Source organism: Athene noctua, chromosome 3, assembly GCF_965140245.1.
Source record: "Athene noctua chromosome 3, bAthNoc1.hap1.1, whole genome shotgun sequence".
In the NCBI taxonomy this organism is placed as follows: domain Eukaryota; kingdom Metazoa; phylum Chordata; class Aves; order Strigiformes; family Strigidae; genus Athene; species Athene noctua.
In genome coordinates, this window is record NC_134039.1 from 72,724,061 (window position 1) to 72,738,649 (window position 14,589).

The 14,589-nt window shown below is 35.4% G+C and overlaps 1 protein-coding gene across 3 annotated transcripts in view; it reads right to left on the reverse strand.

Annotated features, from left to right (window-relative positions):
- Positions 1 to 386: 386 nt before the first annotated feature.
- PRKAR2B (protein kinase cAMP-dependent type II regulatory subunit beta) overlaps positions 387 to 14,589 on the reverse strand; it is a 94,289-nt gene continuing 80,086 nt past the window's right edge. For all 3 annotated transcript variants that reach the window (XM_074903329.1, XM_074903330.1, XM_074903327.1), the window contains 7 exons: positions 9,530 to 9,636; positions 7,846 to 7,999; positions 6,486 to 6,587; positions 5,813 to 5,887; positions 4,991 to 5,056; positions 4,673 to 4,811; positions 387 to 3,182 (listed from right to left, as the gene is read on the reverse strand). In XM_074903329.1, the coding sequence (XP_074759430.1) occupies positions 3,049 to 3,182; positions 4,673 to 4,811; positions 4,991 to 5,056; positions 5,813 to 5,887; positions 6,486 to 6,587; positions 7,846 to 7,999; positions 9,530 to 9,636 (777 nt within the window). In that variant the 3' untranslated portion in view covers positions 387 to 3,048. The remainder of the gene's footprint in view (positions 3,183 to 4,672; positions 4,812 to 4,990; positions 5,057 to 5,812; positions 5,888 to 6,485; positions 6,588 to 7,845; positions 8,000 to 9,529; positions 9,637 to 14,589) is intronic.

Below are 14,589 nucleotides of genomic sequence, written 5' to 3' on the forward strand. Positions count from 1 at the left end.
TCAGCTGAGGACTGCAGTCAAATCTTTTTTCCCACAGTTAAGGCATTTGTAAACATTTTCTGCCATGTGGATTCTCTTTTGCTTACTAACATCAGCCCATGAATGCCCTTCTTTACAGGATTTCTCTCAGGATTTTCTCTCCTCACACAGTGGGGTCTACCACAAACTCATTGGAGCAACTGTGGTTTTTTTCCTCTTTAGAACTTAAGCATCTGTCAAATTCATTTAAATCATCTGCAGAATTATAAACCAATAGTGAGGTTGGGGAGAGAGGAGAAAAACAAACTAACATGTCTGTGCCAAGTAATTGCCAAAGTCCCATTCCTTTAGTGACCTGATTACAAACAAGGATGATAAAAATCTTTAATAACAGAAGCATCAGGTAATCTAAGTATGGACACAGTCTCATCAGGTAAACATGATATAGTATTGTTTAAAATTATTAGAACTATCTGCCTTTTTTTGAAAGGTCATTAAAAATCAGTGACTTGGTACAATTTCCTTCTTAGGATGAACATTTGCCGTATTTATGACACACAGACTGGCATGTTTGAAGTGTACATATGAATAGATGAAGGATAAATCTCAAGTGCTGAGTGATGAAGAATATAATGATTTGAATGAAACTTACAAAGCAACAATTTATTACTGTTGGTTAACCCCCCCTGAATTCATCAACAAAGAAATTCAGAAATCATCCAGTCCCCAAGAGCAACACAGTAAATATGCTGAAACATGAAGCTGTACATTGGGACTCAGAAAATCCAAAGTCTCTGTTTATCTTAAATTTGTCACTCCACAGCTTTTTTCCAGCTATAAACTACAAGCAAATCATCAAATACAAAGTAGCTGTGACAATTCCCACACCAACATGTTGTCTGTTCTGAGTCGACAGAGCATCTGCATAACATCATTTATGAAAATCAACGTGAGAGTGTCAATTATGAGTGTTTTACCAAGTGAATATAAACAGGTCACTTGTAACTTTATGATAATTCAATTAAAACACAAAAATATCAATAAGCATAGGTTTTTATATATAAAAGTGTTGTTTATTGTAAGGAAACTTTAAATATAACCAACAATATTGAAAATATCGTGACTGGCATTTATGGCCTTGATTGTAGTTTACTGCCGTACAAGTAATTTCTAGCATTTTTCTTAATCACATCAAGCTAGTGCAAAATATAGGTAGCTTTTAGAGATTAAGCATACAGAATGACAAGAGTGTAGATTTTGGTTACCTCATATTTCCTTCTAGTATAACAGGCTTCTCTTTTTTCCATAAATCAAAAGTACAAAGGCAAGTTATCATATGTGCAATTATTCGTACCAGGTTTCTAAGTTTAAAAAAACCCAAATTTGTAAATTTTGTCCAGATTGTATTTTGTTAGGAATCTGACTTATAATTTATATCATACTGTATGATATAAATTATATATTGTTATAATATTATATAATCATAATTTCATATACAGGTATGATTATATAAATTGTCAGAACATATCACTAACTACAGGATCATAATGACATCAACATACACAAATATATGGTATTAGAAAAGTCATTATCTAAGAAGGAAAGATGTTCTAATTCAGGTGTTTGGGACAGGGCACAAGCAGCTTTCCTACAACTCTTGTAGGATCATTTTGGCAGAACTACTGCCAATTACCATTATGTGCACTAACTTTCCATGTACATCAACAGATAGGTCAATAAGCAGTATTAAAATTGGACTGTGCCTGAAATTTCCAGTCACAGACCCTTGTAAGCAATGAGTCCTGTGCTCCTAATTAAGATGATACTCTCTCTCCTCAGTCTCAGAATGTATCCCATGCTATTATAACTAAAAAGATATTATTTTTTGGTGACCTACAGGTTTTTGAAAGCAGGACATGTTAGCTTTAACAACTACATACTTTCCAGACTTGTACAAAGCTTTTGAAGTATTGATCTTTTAAATTAAAAAAATTTTTCTTACTTCCTTATAAGGATTTTTCAAGGACAAGCTTAGTTTAGCATGGCTTTTGATATCAACCACTTCAGTAATTGAAGCCGGTCTTTGATAGCTAAGATTAGACTGCAAGAAGAGAGATATACAGAGATCATTTAATTTGAAATAGGTAAAATATTTAACAGATAAAAAAGATCTAAAAAAAAAAAGAGAAGAAAAAATGCATAAATATAAAACAAGGAAGAAGAAAAACAATATAGGTTATGTATGATTAGGTGGAACGTGACAATGACCTATGCCTTTGCTTTTAAAGCATTAAGGTTAATTTGTCAGCTGTCCTCACTCTAGACTGTACAGAATACATGTAACTAATAAAAAATGCAATTTATTGCAAAAATATACAAGTCCTCAAGAATTGCATAAGATATTACAATGTCGTGCTGAAACATGACATATTAAATGAAGAGGACTTTAAAACAAATTACAAAAATGTTAAAAATCAGATTTGGGTCATGAGCGTTACACAAAATGCATTGTCATGCTTTATCTTACGATTAGTCTTGTGATTCACTACATCTGTGATAAATGCAACATAAAATCATGACAACTGTAATAGTCAGAAAGTAATATCTACTGTATATCTTCTGTATTAATACATATAAACACTTTGTGTGCACTAATACTTTCAACATATCACATTCAAACTAACAGTCTTTCCAGAAAAGTTGTAACCTTTTTGAAGAACAGAAGCTGGTTTAACAAGTTCATCACGTGGATTTTCTGAAATCTACTCTTTAAGGAAATGCTATGTTAAAGGACTTGATTTTCAAAGGTGCTATGCTGCTATGGGTCGTCTTAATGCCAGATGGAACCATCAGTGCTAAGCACTTTCAAAAATCAAATCCACAATTTATTAAATTCCTGTTTTGTTTACTAGTATTTCCACTGTAATAAGTCAAAAAAAAATACCCCCAAACCCGTTCTTAAAATCACAGAAAATGCTTGGCATCTATAGGAAGAGAGACAATTTCTCAGTGGACAAACCACTACTGTGCTATATTCTCATAACAGATCTTGTCGCTCCAATGTTTAGCTCATGCACTGGGATCGGCAATGTCCATGTTTGTTCCAAACAGAGCAACTAGCTGCTCTTCATAGTTTGCAATGTTTCTTTTCAGAATTTCCATACAAGGTCCCAAAAGCCTTTCAAATGCCTGCACATCCATAACTAAGATAAAAGGGGAGAGAAAGAGAAAGAATATAACATGCTCGTCAGTTGCAGACACTAATCTTGGTGTTTATGACATTCCAATGTAAAATTTTAAATGATAACAGGACAGATACTACTGAGGCATATACTTTGCACAGAAAAGAACCACTTACCATAGCAAAGTCAAGATCAACCAACACATTGCTGTCTTGAAACTTCATAAATAAACTTACAATTTGTCGCATTTCTTATTTTGAAAATATTTTCATATTCAGATTTATGTCACCCAAGAGCTGCTGAAGAAGTCTAGAGGGGCCTGGATTCCTCCACAGAATAACATTTTAAGACCCTTGAGACTTAAAAAAAAATACAACCTTTGCAGACGTTGTTGGCTGTATTTGGGGTCTAACTTAGTGTTTTTCCTTGCTATTTTTACTTGCTTCCACCTAGTGTAAATTGTAATAGGTACTTATTTTCCAGCAAATGTATGAAAAGTTGGAGACAGTAATTCACATGCAATGTCAATGTGTAGCCAACCAGAATATTCTCTTTACCTGATCACATAATGTTACCATCTATAGTTCTAGCTGATAGGCCAGGGAAACTTCATACTTTAACCAGCTTCCATCCTGGTGGCCTGCAGTCTCTTGGTTCCTGAGAAAAGTTCCAGACCTCTGCTATTTGGGATGTGCCAGAGATCTTAGTGACTCACCCATATTGGGTAATGACACACTTCCTCACCATTGCCTCTTATCCTTTCCTCTCTGTCATTGATCTTTATTGCGTGATCATCTTTGTGTATTTGGATATAAGGATTTTAAAAAATAATACCTTTATAAGTTAGTGGGAAACTTTTTTGTGGGTTACTGGTTTGGCAATCAAACTGTCGTTCAAGGAATGCCAAATCAGTCTTTACAGTTTACTGTTTTCCCACAATTAGATGTAAATATTTAGGAGCTAAACATGACCATGAAAAGCAATAGATGCAAAAGATTGTCTGTGAGCACAACCCCTATGGTCTTTACTTTTCCTGTGCCTGAGACTACAGTCTGACAGAATTAACAAATTAACAGCTGGTGAAGACATAGAATTTGTTAAAGCTTAAGTCATGGTGATAAAATGGGACAGAATTTTTACCAGTTATTTCTTGGATGAGAATCAGTCTACTGAGAAAAGACTTTACTTTTCTGCAGAGCACTAGACATTTATTCGATAGCTATAAATGGTTTGCAGCAATACTCTCTGCTGTCCAGAAACAATATTTACTTCCATGCAATCAAAGAAACATTGGAGAATTTGTATTTAAAACCAGTTATCAATTGAAAATAATTTTTGCAGATAAATAATGTAAATAGGAATGCACGGTAATAGATGATGTATTTAAACAGTCTTATTTGGTTAAATATAATTAAATCTTATATTCTGGAGAAAGACAGAGTTCACAAGAAAAACAAGCAGATATATTATGTATCATTTTATATTAGATATAAAATATTATTGTACAATACCTAAACATTTGACAGTGCCAAGAGCAAATGCAGAAGCGGCTCGTGGTTTGTTAGTTACAAGAGCAAGTTCTCCAAAATACTGTCCTCTTGAGCATCGGGCTATTTCAACTGCTCCATTTTCTTCTACATCTTGTTTACCCTGAAATATGAGGTTAAAAAAAGAAAAGAAGAGAGAGAATGAGAGATTTACTGAACTCAGGATTGCATAAGCAAAAATAGTAACAATGGTAGTATTACTGTTTAACACTTAGAATACATCAAGATTTAAAAAAAAAATTTTAAAAAAATCAAAAAAATCTGTGTTTTGGGGATGTTTACCTTTCGTGTCATTATAATCCTTACTTCTCCAGATTCCACAATGAAGAAAGAATCAGCCAAGTCACCCTGTAAAATAAAAAAATAAAATCAGTACAGGAAACGTGAAATTTCCTTTTTAGTTTCATGGTAACATTAAGATATTTGTAGCCAGTGTCTTGAAGCTCATCTTTTTGATACCTGTGGCAGAAGAAATCACTTTTAATGTGAAAACCATACTTAAGGCACATAACACCTAGACAGAACTGACAGCAAGGTCTGTTCATGAAAAGACATAGCTGACTGCCTTATAAAAAAGCAGAGAAAACCAACGTTATGGAAGATTTTAGGATCCTTACTCCTGTTTCTCCACCTTTGTATTCCTTCCAAATAACTTCACTTGCAGAGTTTTCAGTATAAAAAGTCTCCAAGGGCTAGCTGACATCCAGTAATAATTCTGGGGCAAGACAAACTCAGTTGCTTACCCAGAAGAGTTTACTTCTGCTTTCTTATTCAAAAGATTATCATATTTTATCAACAAAACCAAGGCTAAGTCTTCAGTGCTCCTTACTGGAAGCAAACATTCTTTTATATAGTTTGAATTTCTGAGTATACTAAAAATGTTGACTCCTTTATTCATACCAATGAAGAGGACTATTTTTCAAAGTATTGTAAGTGAAAAACTAGCTTCTGAAACAAAATAACCACCTCTCTTAGATGCAAGATTCGTGGTTTTTGTTTCATCTGAGAAAGAAAAACATAGTTTTAAAGTATGTATTGTAAATAGATAACATGATAATTGTTACCTATTGAAAAAGACAAACTGAAACTAGAAATAAACTCTACCTGAGCAATGATTTGTTCTCCATCTTTGTACACTTTGGTGCCAATCACATCAACCACTTTTAAACGCTCAGATACCTTCATTTAAAAAAAGAAAATGTAAGAAATATTTGGTTAACATTACAATATTATATTTTAAAAGTCCTTTCATATTCATGAATCTTTGCACAGAATAGTATAGAGTAGAAAATAGTATCTTTATTTTCCTGTTTTGATAATCATTAAAAAAAGAACTCCTGAATAGTGTTTCAGAGGGTATATTATAGTCTTAACAGCTAGATATTTTGACAGACCTTCCATTTTTGTAAGACATCGATATATCCCAAGTCTTCAAAAATTATTTTCAGAAAAGCATGCATATAAATATATAACTGTTAAATTAAAATATTCTGAAATTTCCTAAGGAGTTGTTTAATTTTATTGGCTAATATCTAGTAAAATTAAGCTGAAGAAAATGAAGGTAAAAGTAAAAAAAAATAGTTTTTTAAAAAACACAATATTAACAATAGTTCTATATCCTGAAAATTTAGAAATAACAAAAATATGGTCTTCAAAACAAAAGTATGCAAAATTTTATTGTGGAAAAAATTTGAATTCCAAATTTAAGCTGCACAAAAGCAGAATCTTATCATGTACCTCTGATACAGCCATTAAAATAATGCAATAGAAATCTTACTTCTAAAGATTTAAGGAATGGCAATGACTCAATGAAATTTTCATACATTCTTCTCTTTTTGGCATTATTTTTTACAATGATTCTTCGGAATGTTACCCTGTCCTGTAAACACAAAATGAGAAAGAGTTTATTAACTGAAAATATGTCTGTGGTAGAAGATACTTTAGAAATGTCTGAACATGTTAAAATTAACCAAATTTAGTCACTCAATGTATCCATCAAACTAGCTGGATCGTCTTTCCATACAGTCAGTTGAGAAAGATTCCTCTAGAGGTCAATAAAGAGCTCCTCAAAGTTAAGCTCCTGATATGATTCATGTCAAAAGCAGGCAGAGAAATCATATAGAGTTCACATACAGAGGGTAAAGAGTTTACCCTAAACAGGTTGGCTACACAATGAATGCTGAGTGGGTAATTTAAGATCTTTAAGGAATCCTCAATATTTAATTTACAAAGTTTATTCATTATCCTGAGGTCTCATACATATTGATATGTACTCAAAGAGGTTTTTATATTATTGTACAAACAAAACCAAAATACATGGATCTGGGCCTTAGGTTGCAGTCCACTTTCTGCTGTTTCAGCAGAACAAGCTTCACTGCTGCCCTAAACAGACAACTGGACATTCCTTAGCATTTGGCAATCCAAGTGAAGCAGACACTTGGAAAAACTACACGTATGCCGTTTTCTTCTCTTAACATCATACGACTGTGTCCTGGTGACAGACAGAGCTGAAATGCTTTCCAAGCCTTTGCTGCTACAGGTGGGACTTGGGGCCAGTACAACCCAATCCAATTTAAAGCCATTCCTCTAGTGTCCCAAACTCTGCCATGAACCCAAAAGTCATATGGATTAAGTTGGTGCAAAACCATGTGTTTCACTTCTACAGGAAAATGTTATTGTTGGGATCAGTCATTAGATTGATATGTACATCTTGAAGAAGATGGCTATCCCGGTTTTACTCTTTTGATAAATTATATTACTGTTGCAAAAAATCCAGATAGTATAACACTGATAAATAACCTAATATTTGAATTTAACTCTGGAACCAAAGGTATTTCCTATCAAGATGAGCAAAAACATTTTATATATGTGTCTTAAGTAATTGTCAAGTGGCTTGCAACTTGGAAAATTATCATTAAAATAGAACAAAGATTTTTTAAAAACTCAGTGGTTTTTTTAACCTCAGGTTTGCTTCTGCAGATTCTGGAAAAAGACACTATTGTGTTGGGAGTTCTCAATTTTTAAAATTAAACTTTCTTCAATTATAATTCATTTTTAAAACGCTGATATAGCATACCAGTGCAATTTACATGAAGTATTTAAAACAAGTAATATCTCAAAACAAGTATTTCACTTACCAAACCCCAGATGGCACCAGGAGAGGTAGCTATAATTGTAGCTGCTCTGGGTGTATTGTACATTAAGGCCAACTCACCAAAACTTCCTCGGTTATCATAGGTTCCAACACACCTCCCAACACCGTCACATTTTACATAAATATCATATGTACCTCTGTTAATAAAATATATAAATACAGTGAGTAGAATTGAGTCCTCATCTTTGCTAAGCAGCCTCTCAGAATGTTTTTATTGCATGAATTCCAAAGAGAAAGCATTTGAAACATACATTTGCTTGTTTATTAAACATCTTGAAGAGACATCTCAATTACTTCCATAAATAATAAAAGTAGTTCCTTTTTAAAGGGAAGGATACGGTTACTAGTTTTTACATTAATGCCGTTTAAAGATAGACTGGATGTAAAGTGATCTATTGATCACCAGAACTAATCAAAAATTAAGATCTAACTTAATATCTGTTTCTTAATTTCATTTTAAGCACATTAAATATAAATGTAACAAGTCTTTGCAAAAATTGCTATATGATCACAAAAATAATAATGAAAGTTATTTAACATTTAAAATATTTTAAAGAAGTAATTTATACTGTATTAAATAGAGGAGATGCAAAAAACAAGGAATGTATATGAAAAGCAACATAAGATGATGAAATAGAGATATATATTTATGTAATATGTTGTGGATTTCTTTTCCTCATCATTAAATTAGTAATTTTTTTTGCTTTAGGAATGCAGTAAAACCTGGTATCTTGTAAAACATGACATAGCCATTCCCATTGATGCTGAGCCATTATTTTGTTCAGCGCTGAGTATTTGTATAGTACGTGTTGATAAATCATGTGAATGTAATGCAAAAATCTGTACAATGATTTCATTGATAAGGGACTTAGACGTGATTCACTGCACCTAAAAACTGCAAGGCTGACAGAATACTGTGAAGTCCCTGCAGCTTTTTGGATAAGAGATGACAAAGTGTAACCTCACAAAGCTGAAAAACATTGACTCTTCAGAAAAGAATCCTGACATACTTCTACAATCTTCTGGCTGAATATTTCAGTTGGACGGGATGTACAGTGGTCATCTCGTCCAATTGCCTGACCACTTCAGGGCTAACCAAAAGCTAAAGTGTGTTAAGGGCATTATCCAAATGCCTTTGAAACACTGACAGGATTGGAGAGCATCAACCAACTCTCTAGGAAGGCTTTTCCAGTGTTTGACTACTATTTTGATAGAGAAATGGTTCCTACCATCCAGTCTAAACCTCCCCTGGTGCAGCTTTGAACCATTCCCATTTGTTCTCTCACTGGATACCAGGGACAAAAGCTCAGCACCTCACTCTCCACTTCCCATCCTCAGGAAGATGTAGAGAGCAATGAGGTGACTCCTCAGCCTCCTTTTCTCCAAACTAGACAAGCCCAAAATCCTTAGTCACTCATCATAGGACACGCCTTTGGGATCTAGCAATTCATAAAGAGGACAGGGACATATTTCCATATGAAAAATCTGCCTCATTTCAAAAACCACTCCCTGTAGCTCAGACAGAGCTGTACTAGTTCACATGTGTTATTTTTTCTTTCTCCCATGCAAACATATGTCAGAGCTAAATAGAAGTATGTAGAGAAATAGATTTTTCTCAATGGACTTTTGCATAATACTTTGTGCTGTAATAAGACATAGGAATTCACCTATCGATGACGTAGAAGTTGTCACCATCATCCCCTTGATCAATGACATGTTCCCCTCCTTCAACCAGCTTTTCAAACATTGCATCTAACACCTGAGACATCTGTTCCTATTTAAAAGAACACAGACAAAGACAAGAAATTACAATCTGCTTTTAAAATTTTACTTGAATTTAACTGTCCAGCCTCCCAATATGCAGATAAAAACTGTTCATGGATGGAAAATATTCATGCTACAGAAATGCATGGATCAATCAGAAAGACAATTTTATTTAGTGTTCAGTGTTAGCTTTTTCCTCTTCCAGTGCTCAGAGCCCAGCTTCCCTTCTTGTCCCTGCCAATGATAATACAGATCTTGACTGCAACATAAATTGCTCATAAGCATCTGAGGATAGAATCTCACCCTTCACAGTTGTGTGACATTATACAGTTAAAAGAAAAAAAATGTATCCCTTACTGCAAACAATACACTTACCTGGTTTTTGTCTTTAGAACTATTTTACAGAATTTAAAGTTTCAAAATAATGATAAAGTATTTTGAAAATCTAAATTATACAATGCCAGCACGATGGTGGGATAGATGTAACCATAAAGGTCTGCCGTGCTTTGATTAAGGTAATGCTGGGCTCATACACAGCTATAAAACTACTTTGTTAATTTGAACGCAATACAAATGTTTAGAGATAAATATTAACAGACTAACAAAATGCCATCATCTGAATTATGACTGTCTAGTAACAAAACCAAATCACTAATCACATAATTTGTCTTGTCTAGTGTAAATCTGCTAAAATTTAACCATTCACATCTAAAAACCCCAAACAGAGCTCACTGTGGATTAAAAATATGAGTTCTAAAGATAACTTAAAAATTTAAATTTTATTTTCAACCTATCCAGTAATATGCCTGAAATTCTGATAATAAATACAAAATTGTCCTCTAGTTTTTGAAACTTATTAAATATGTATCATATCGGAACAAGCAGATTCTAGTGAAATCATGCTAGAGAAAAGCCTGTAGATTTAGATCCCCACGCATTTTACAATGGTTCAGTTCACAGCATTTCCAGCCATCAAAAGATGGCATTTGCTTTTCCAAAGAAGACAGTCCTCGAGAATCCTTCTGGAGCCCTCAGAGATAACCACACTATATAGTTCAGAATCATTCTCTAGAGATTCCCCTTTCTTTCCTCTCATGATAGAGAGATCTACTGTAACTCACACTTAATTTTTAGACAGATAAAATTAGGTGGAATGAATTCCATCCTCATTCTGTTGAATTTCTTCACTTACTCAAAGCTTTAAAAAATATCAGCAGTATCATGTTATCCCAGCCTTTTTAAAAAATGGAAGCTAAACACAATTTTATTTCACAGAGTTCACTGTGTGTGGGCACAAAGAACAAAAGAATGGCAGCATCCATCCTCAGTACAGCTGATCATCATAAATTACAGTAAGACATCATGCGGCTAAGCTAGGCTAGCAAGGAATCATTTAACTATGTCGCTATTTAGTACTCTTTTTAGTATGGACAGGTATGTATTTGCAAAAAGAAGGATCATTTTACTATCAGTGAATGGGCTGTACTTCATTTCAGAGAAAGAGAAAAGTGTGTGTGTGCGCCGTTGGGAGAGACTGAAAAGTTTGTACAGGAGTTGCATTTTTAAAATTTTCATGCTTAAATTGATAGGTAATATTACTTCAGTCTTTTCAGTTCTCCCTATGTAAACTAAAAGGAACTCCTACAGAATCTGCAAAACTGACCTAATGTCAGTTAATTGTCTAAAGCATTTGAAGCCACAGACAAGTGAATAATTATGCCATAGTTACAGTCGTCATTACATTCTCAGTCGCCCTTGCTTTCGAGTGTGGGTTTAACTGCTGGGAGGCAGAACTGCAAAGGAGCATTAGCTTCTTTATGTGCATCAGCCAGCATGATATATCCTCTCATATCACCTAAAGTGGAGATGATGTGGGGTTTTTCCCTCTCTTACTCAGACCAAGATGGTACTACCCTAGTTTTATACCAACTTAAATGAACTGTGCTAGGAAAGTACTCTTGCATATTTAGATCAGTCAGAATCAGAGACTACAACTAAGAAGTACAAACTCAACAGGACCAGGGGATGAACTCAGGCACTGACATGATATGGTCTGAGCTGGTTTGCTCTTGGTGCAATTGTCAGCACAGCTGGTTACAGTTTCAGCTTGTGCCAACTATCACTCCTACTGACAAACCCTGGTCATGACTTGGAAGAATGCTTGACCCAGGGCTTCTTCCCAGTAAACACAAAACCACCCTGGTTAGGTGCTTGGTTTAGTGGGGTTATGAGGAGAGGAAGGTGCAAGAGAGTTTAGCTGTACATATGTATGTCATACTGCATTGCATGGCCTCAAGGACAGAGAACGTTTTATGATCTGGTTTGTTGTTACCAACTGCCGAACTCAATAAAGGTGACAAGAATAGAAAATTTCAAAATAATCTACTGCAGTCAGTCAAACTCTGCCTTTAGGCATCCTTCTTAATCTTCTGGTAAACAAAATCTGTATTTCTAGTCAATCAAATTATATTTTTCCCTGTAATTAAAGCCTTCAAACTACTGAATTAAGAAAACATTTAATATGAAGGGCATGTGACTGTGACAACTAGTAAAAAACAGTTAGCAGATATTCTTAGCTCTTTAGTCCCAAAACATGTAAATCAACTCCACAACCTTCCTGGGCAACCTGTTCCAGCATTTGACCACCCTCACAGTAAAAAGGTTTTTCTTAAACAGATTTTTTTTTTGCATTTCAGCTTGTGTGTGTTGTGTCTTGATTCTGTAAGCACCACTTGAGAGCAAGGCTGGTCAACAGATTGGTGCCTCCATCTGTTGTAGAAAAGCACTCTGATCTCTTTGGTGGACCCTTAAAAGGTGCTGTCAAGCTCCTGTTGGTCCTGCCTGATGCTATGCAGTCCTTCTCATGTCCTTCTGCAGTTCCTTCAGCTGGCAGCTCGGCACTCTGGCCACAGCACATATCCCATAGGGGAAGCCACCACTGCCCCCCAGCCTTCAGGAGAGACACCGGACACTCCCAGCAGCCTGAGACAAAGATGGTCACTTTGTCCCTCTAGATCTGGGTTTAAACCTCTGGATGTGCCATGGTTGGCTGGTTCAGCCGTTACTGGGGAGCACTCCCTGTGGCACATCATCACTGTCATTGCACCAGTGCTAGCAGCCTCACACTGTCTTGCGCAGTTTCCAGTTCCTCTTCAAACTCCCATCTGCTCAAACTACCTTAACTACAAAGCCTCTGCTAGTTTATCCTCTGCTGTGCTCCTGTGAGCTCTCTCTCCTCAACAGCAGCTACACAGACGTTCTTAATCAACATTTCACTAGGAGTCTGATGCTCCCTCACAGTCTTCATGTGCTAAGTAGTCTAAACACTACACACCTGTCACAAAAAGTTGCTCCCTCTTCCCCCCTTTGTCCCATGGTAGACACATGAACCTTTAGCATAGAAGCAGAACTTTAATGTCAAAAAATACCTCTGGTACTTATGATGGTGCCTATGAACAGCATAGCACCTAAGCAGAGGCTTTATGAATGACTCTGTTACAGGTTAGGAAATATTTTACTGTGCCTAAAATGCAACTGGGATACCAGGTACCTTTATGAATCTAGGCCTGTGATGATACCCATGCATAGGTAAGCTGTGTGTAAGGCTGATGTATTGCCATTTCATACATGAAATGTACAAAATTTTGTGCATGTTTACAATCAGTTCCAAACAAAAGACATTATATGAGATCCAGAAGAACAAAGCCCCTGACAAGAATGATAACTGGTTTACCAAGGGCAACCCCCTGGAACAGTGTCTGATTCCATCCTTCTTGCCAGGTCAAGTGAAAATCTGCAAATAATCACTCACAACTCTCCTAACATATTCTTTGTATCACATAAAGTACCATCCTCCAGATGCATGTTGCATTATTTGAAAGCAGTATGTTAGCCTCAATTTCTTTCAAATCAACAAAACAAACATGGCAATTACATCTGAAGACAATTCCTTGAAAAAAAAAATCAGTTAGATAACGGACACTGAATATAATTAAAACTGCATTTTATTTAGTGTACATTTCACACAGATTAAAAATCCAGTCACTTGTCTGTCCTTGCAAGACAGCTTTTGATTCATTCAGGAGAGCTGGTAGACCATGACATGCACTTCCGAAATGCCAATAGCAATTTTTACTGCCAGACTACCAAGTGATTTGCTACCACTGTGCCAGGTACATGTTGTCTTAATATCAATTTGTAAATTTACTGTGAGCTATTTTGTAAAACAAAGTTCTCCATGCTTAACCACTCAAACACTGGGGCTTCCAAGAATCATCAATGTTTAAATTGCTGACACAAATGTTTGTTGTTTGACAAAGTGCTACCAATTCTGAATCTAAGAAGGCACTGTAGATGCCAATGTAGATGGAAAGTATGACACAGTTGTCACTGGAAGCCATGACAATGACAAATATAAAAAGTAACTTCTGAAAAATGTCCTTCCCCACTATTTAAGAAAAGGTATTCAGGAGATAGAAGGCACAGCTACATTTGTACAATTAAATAATGCACTTCTGAGAAAACTCGAGACAATCTTAATCTGACATTTGACAGGAGCTGGCAAACTCTAGCTATTAAGCCAGGTGCAGTAAATCCCAAAAGTACTGCACAGTGTGTTGGGATTATATATGCTTTGGGAAGCCCCCAAAAGAAGGATGAGGGTGTTGCTGGAGTGCTCCCTGGTAGACAGGAAATCTCAGCTAATTTCCCTTTTAGATCCTAAACATCCTGCACAATCTAAGCAGGCATGAGACTGCCTTGCACTTCAGTACAATAGTAGTAATAAGACTTACCTATCTCATATGACTTGTAAAAATTATGTAAAAATGTTCTGACACACAACCATAAGACTATCATATGAGCAAAGTGAATCCACAGTGGTTCTATTGCCCCTAACTGAATTTATCAACCACTTTATTCTTCATCTCTACAACCATTTTACCAAACTGAGCCCAAGTTGGCC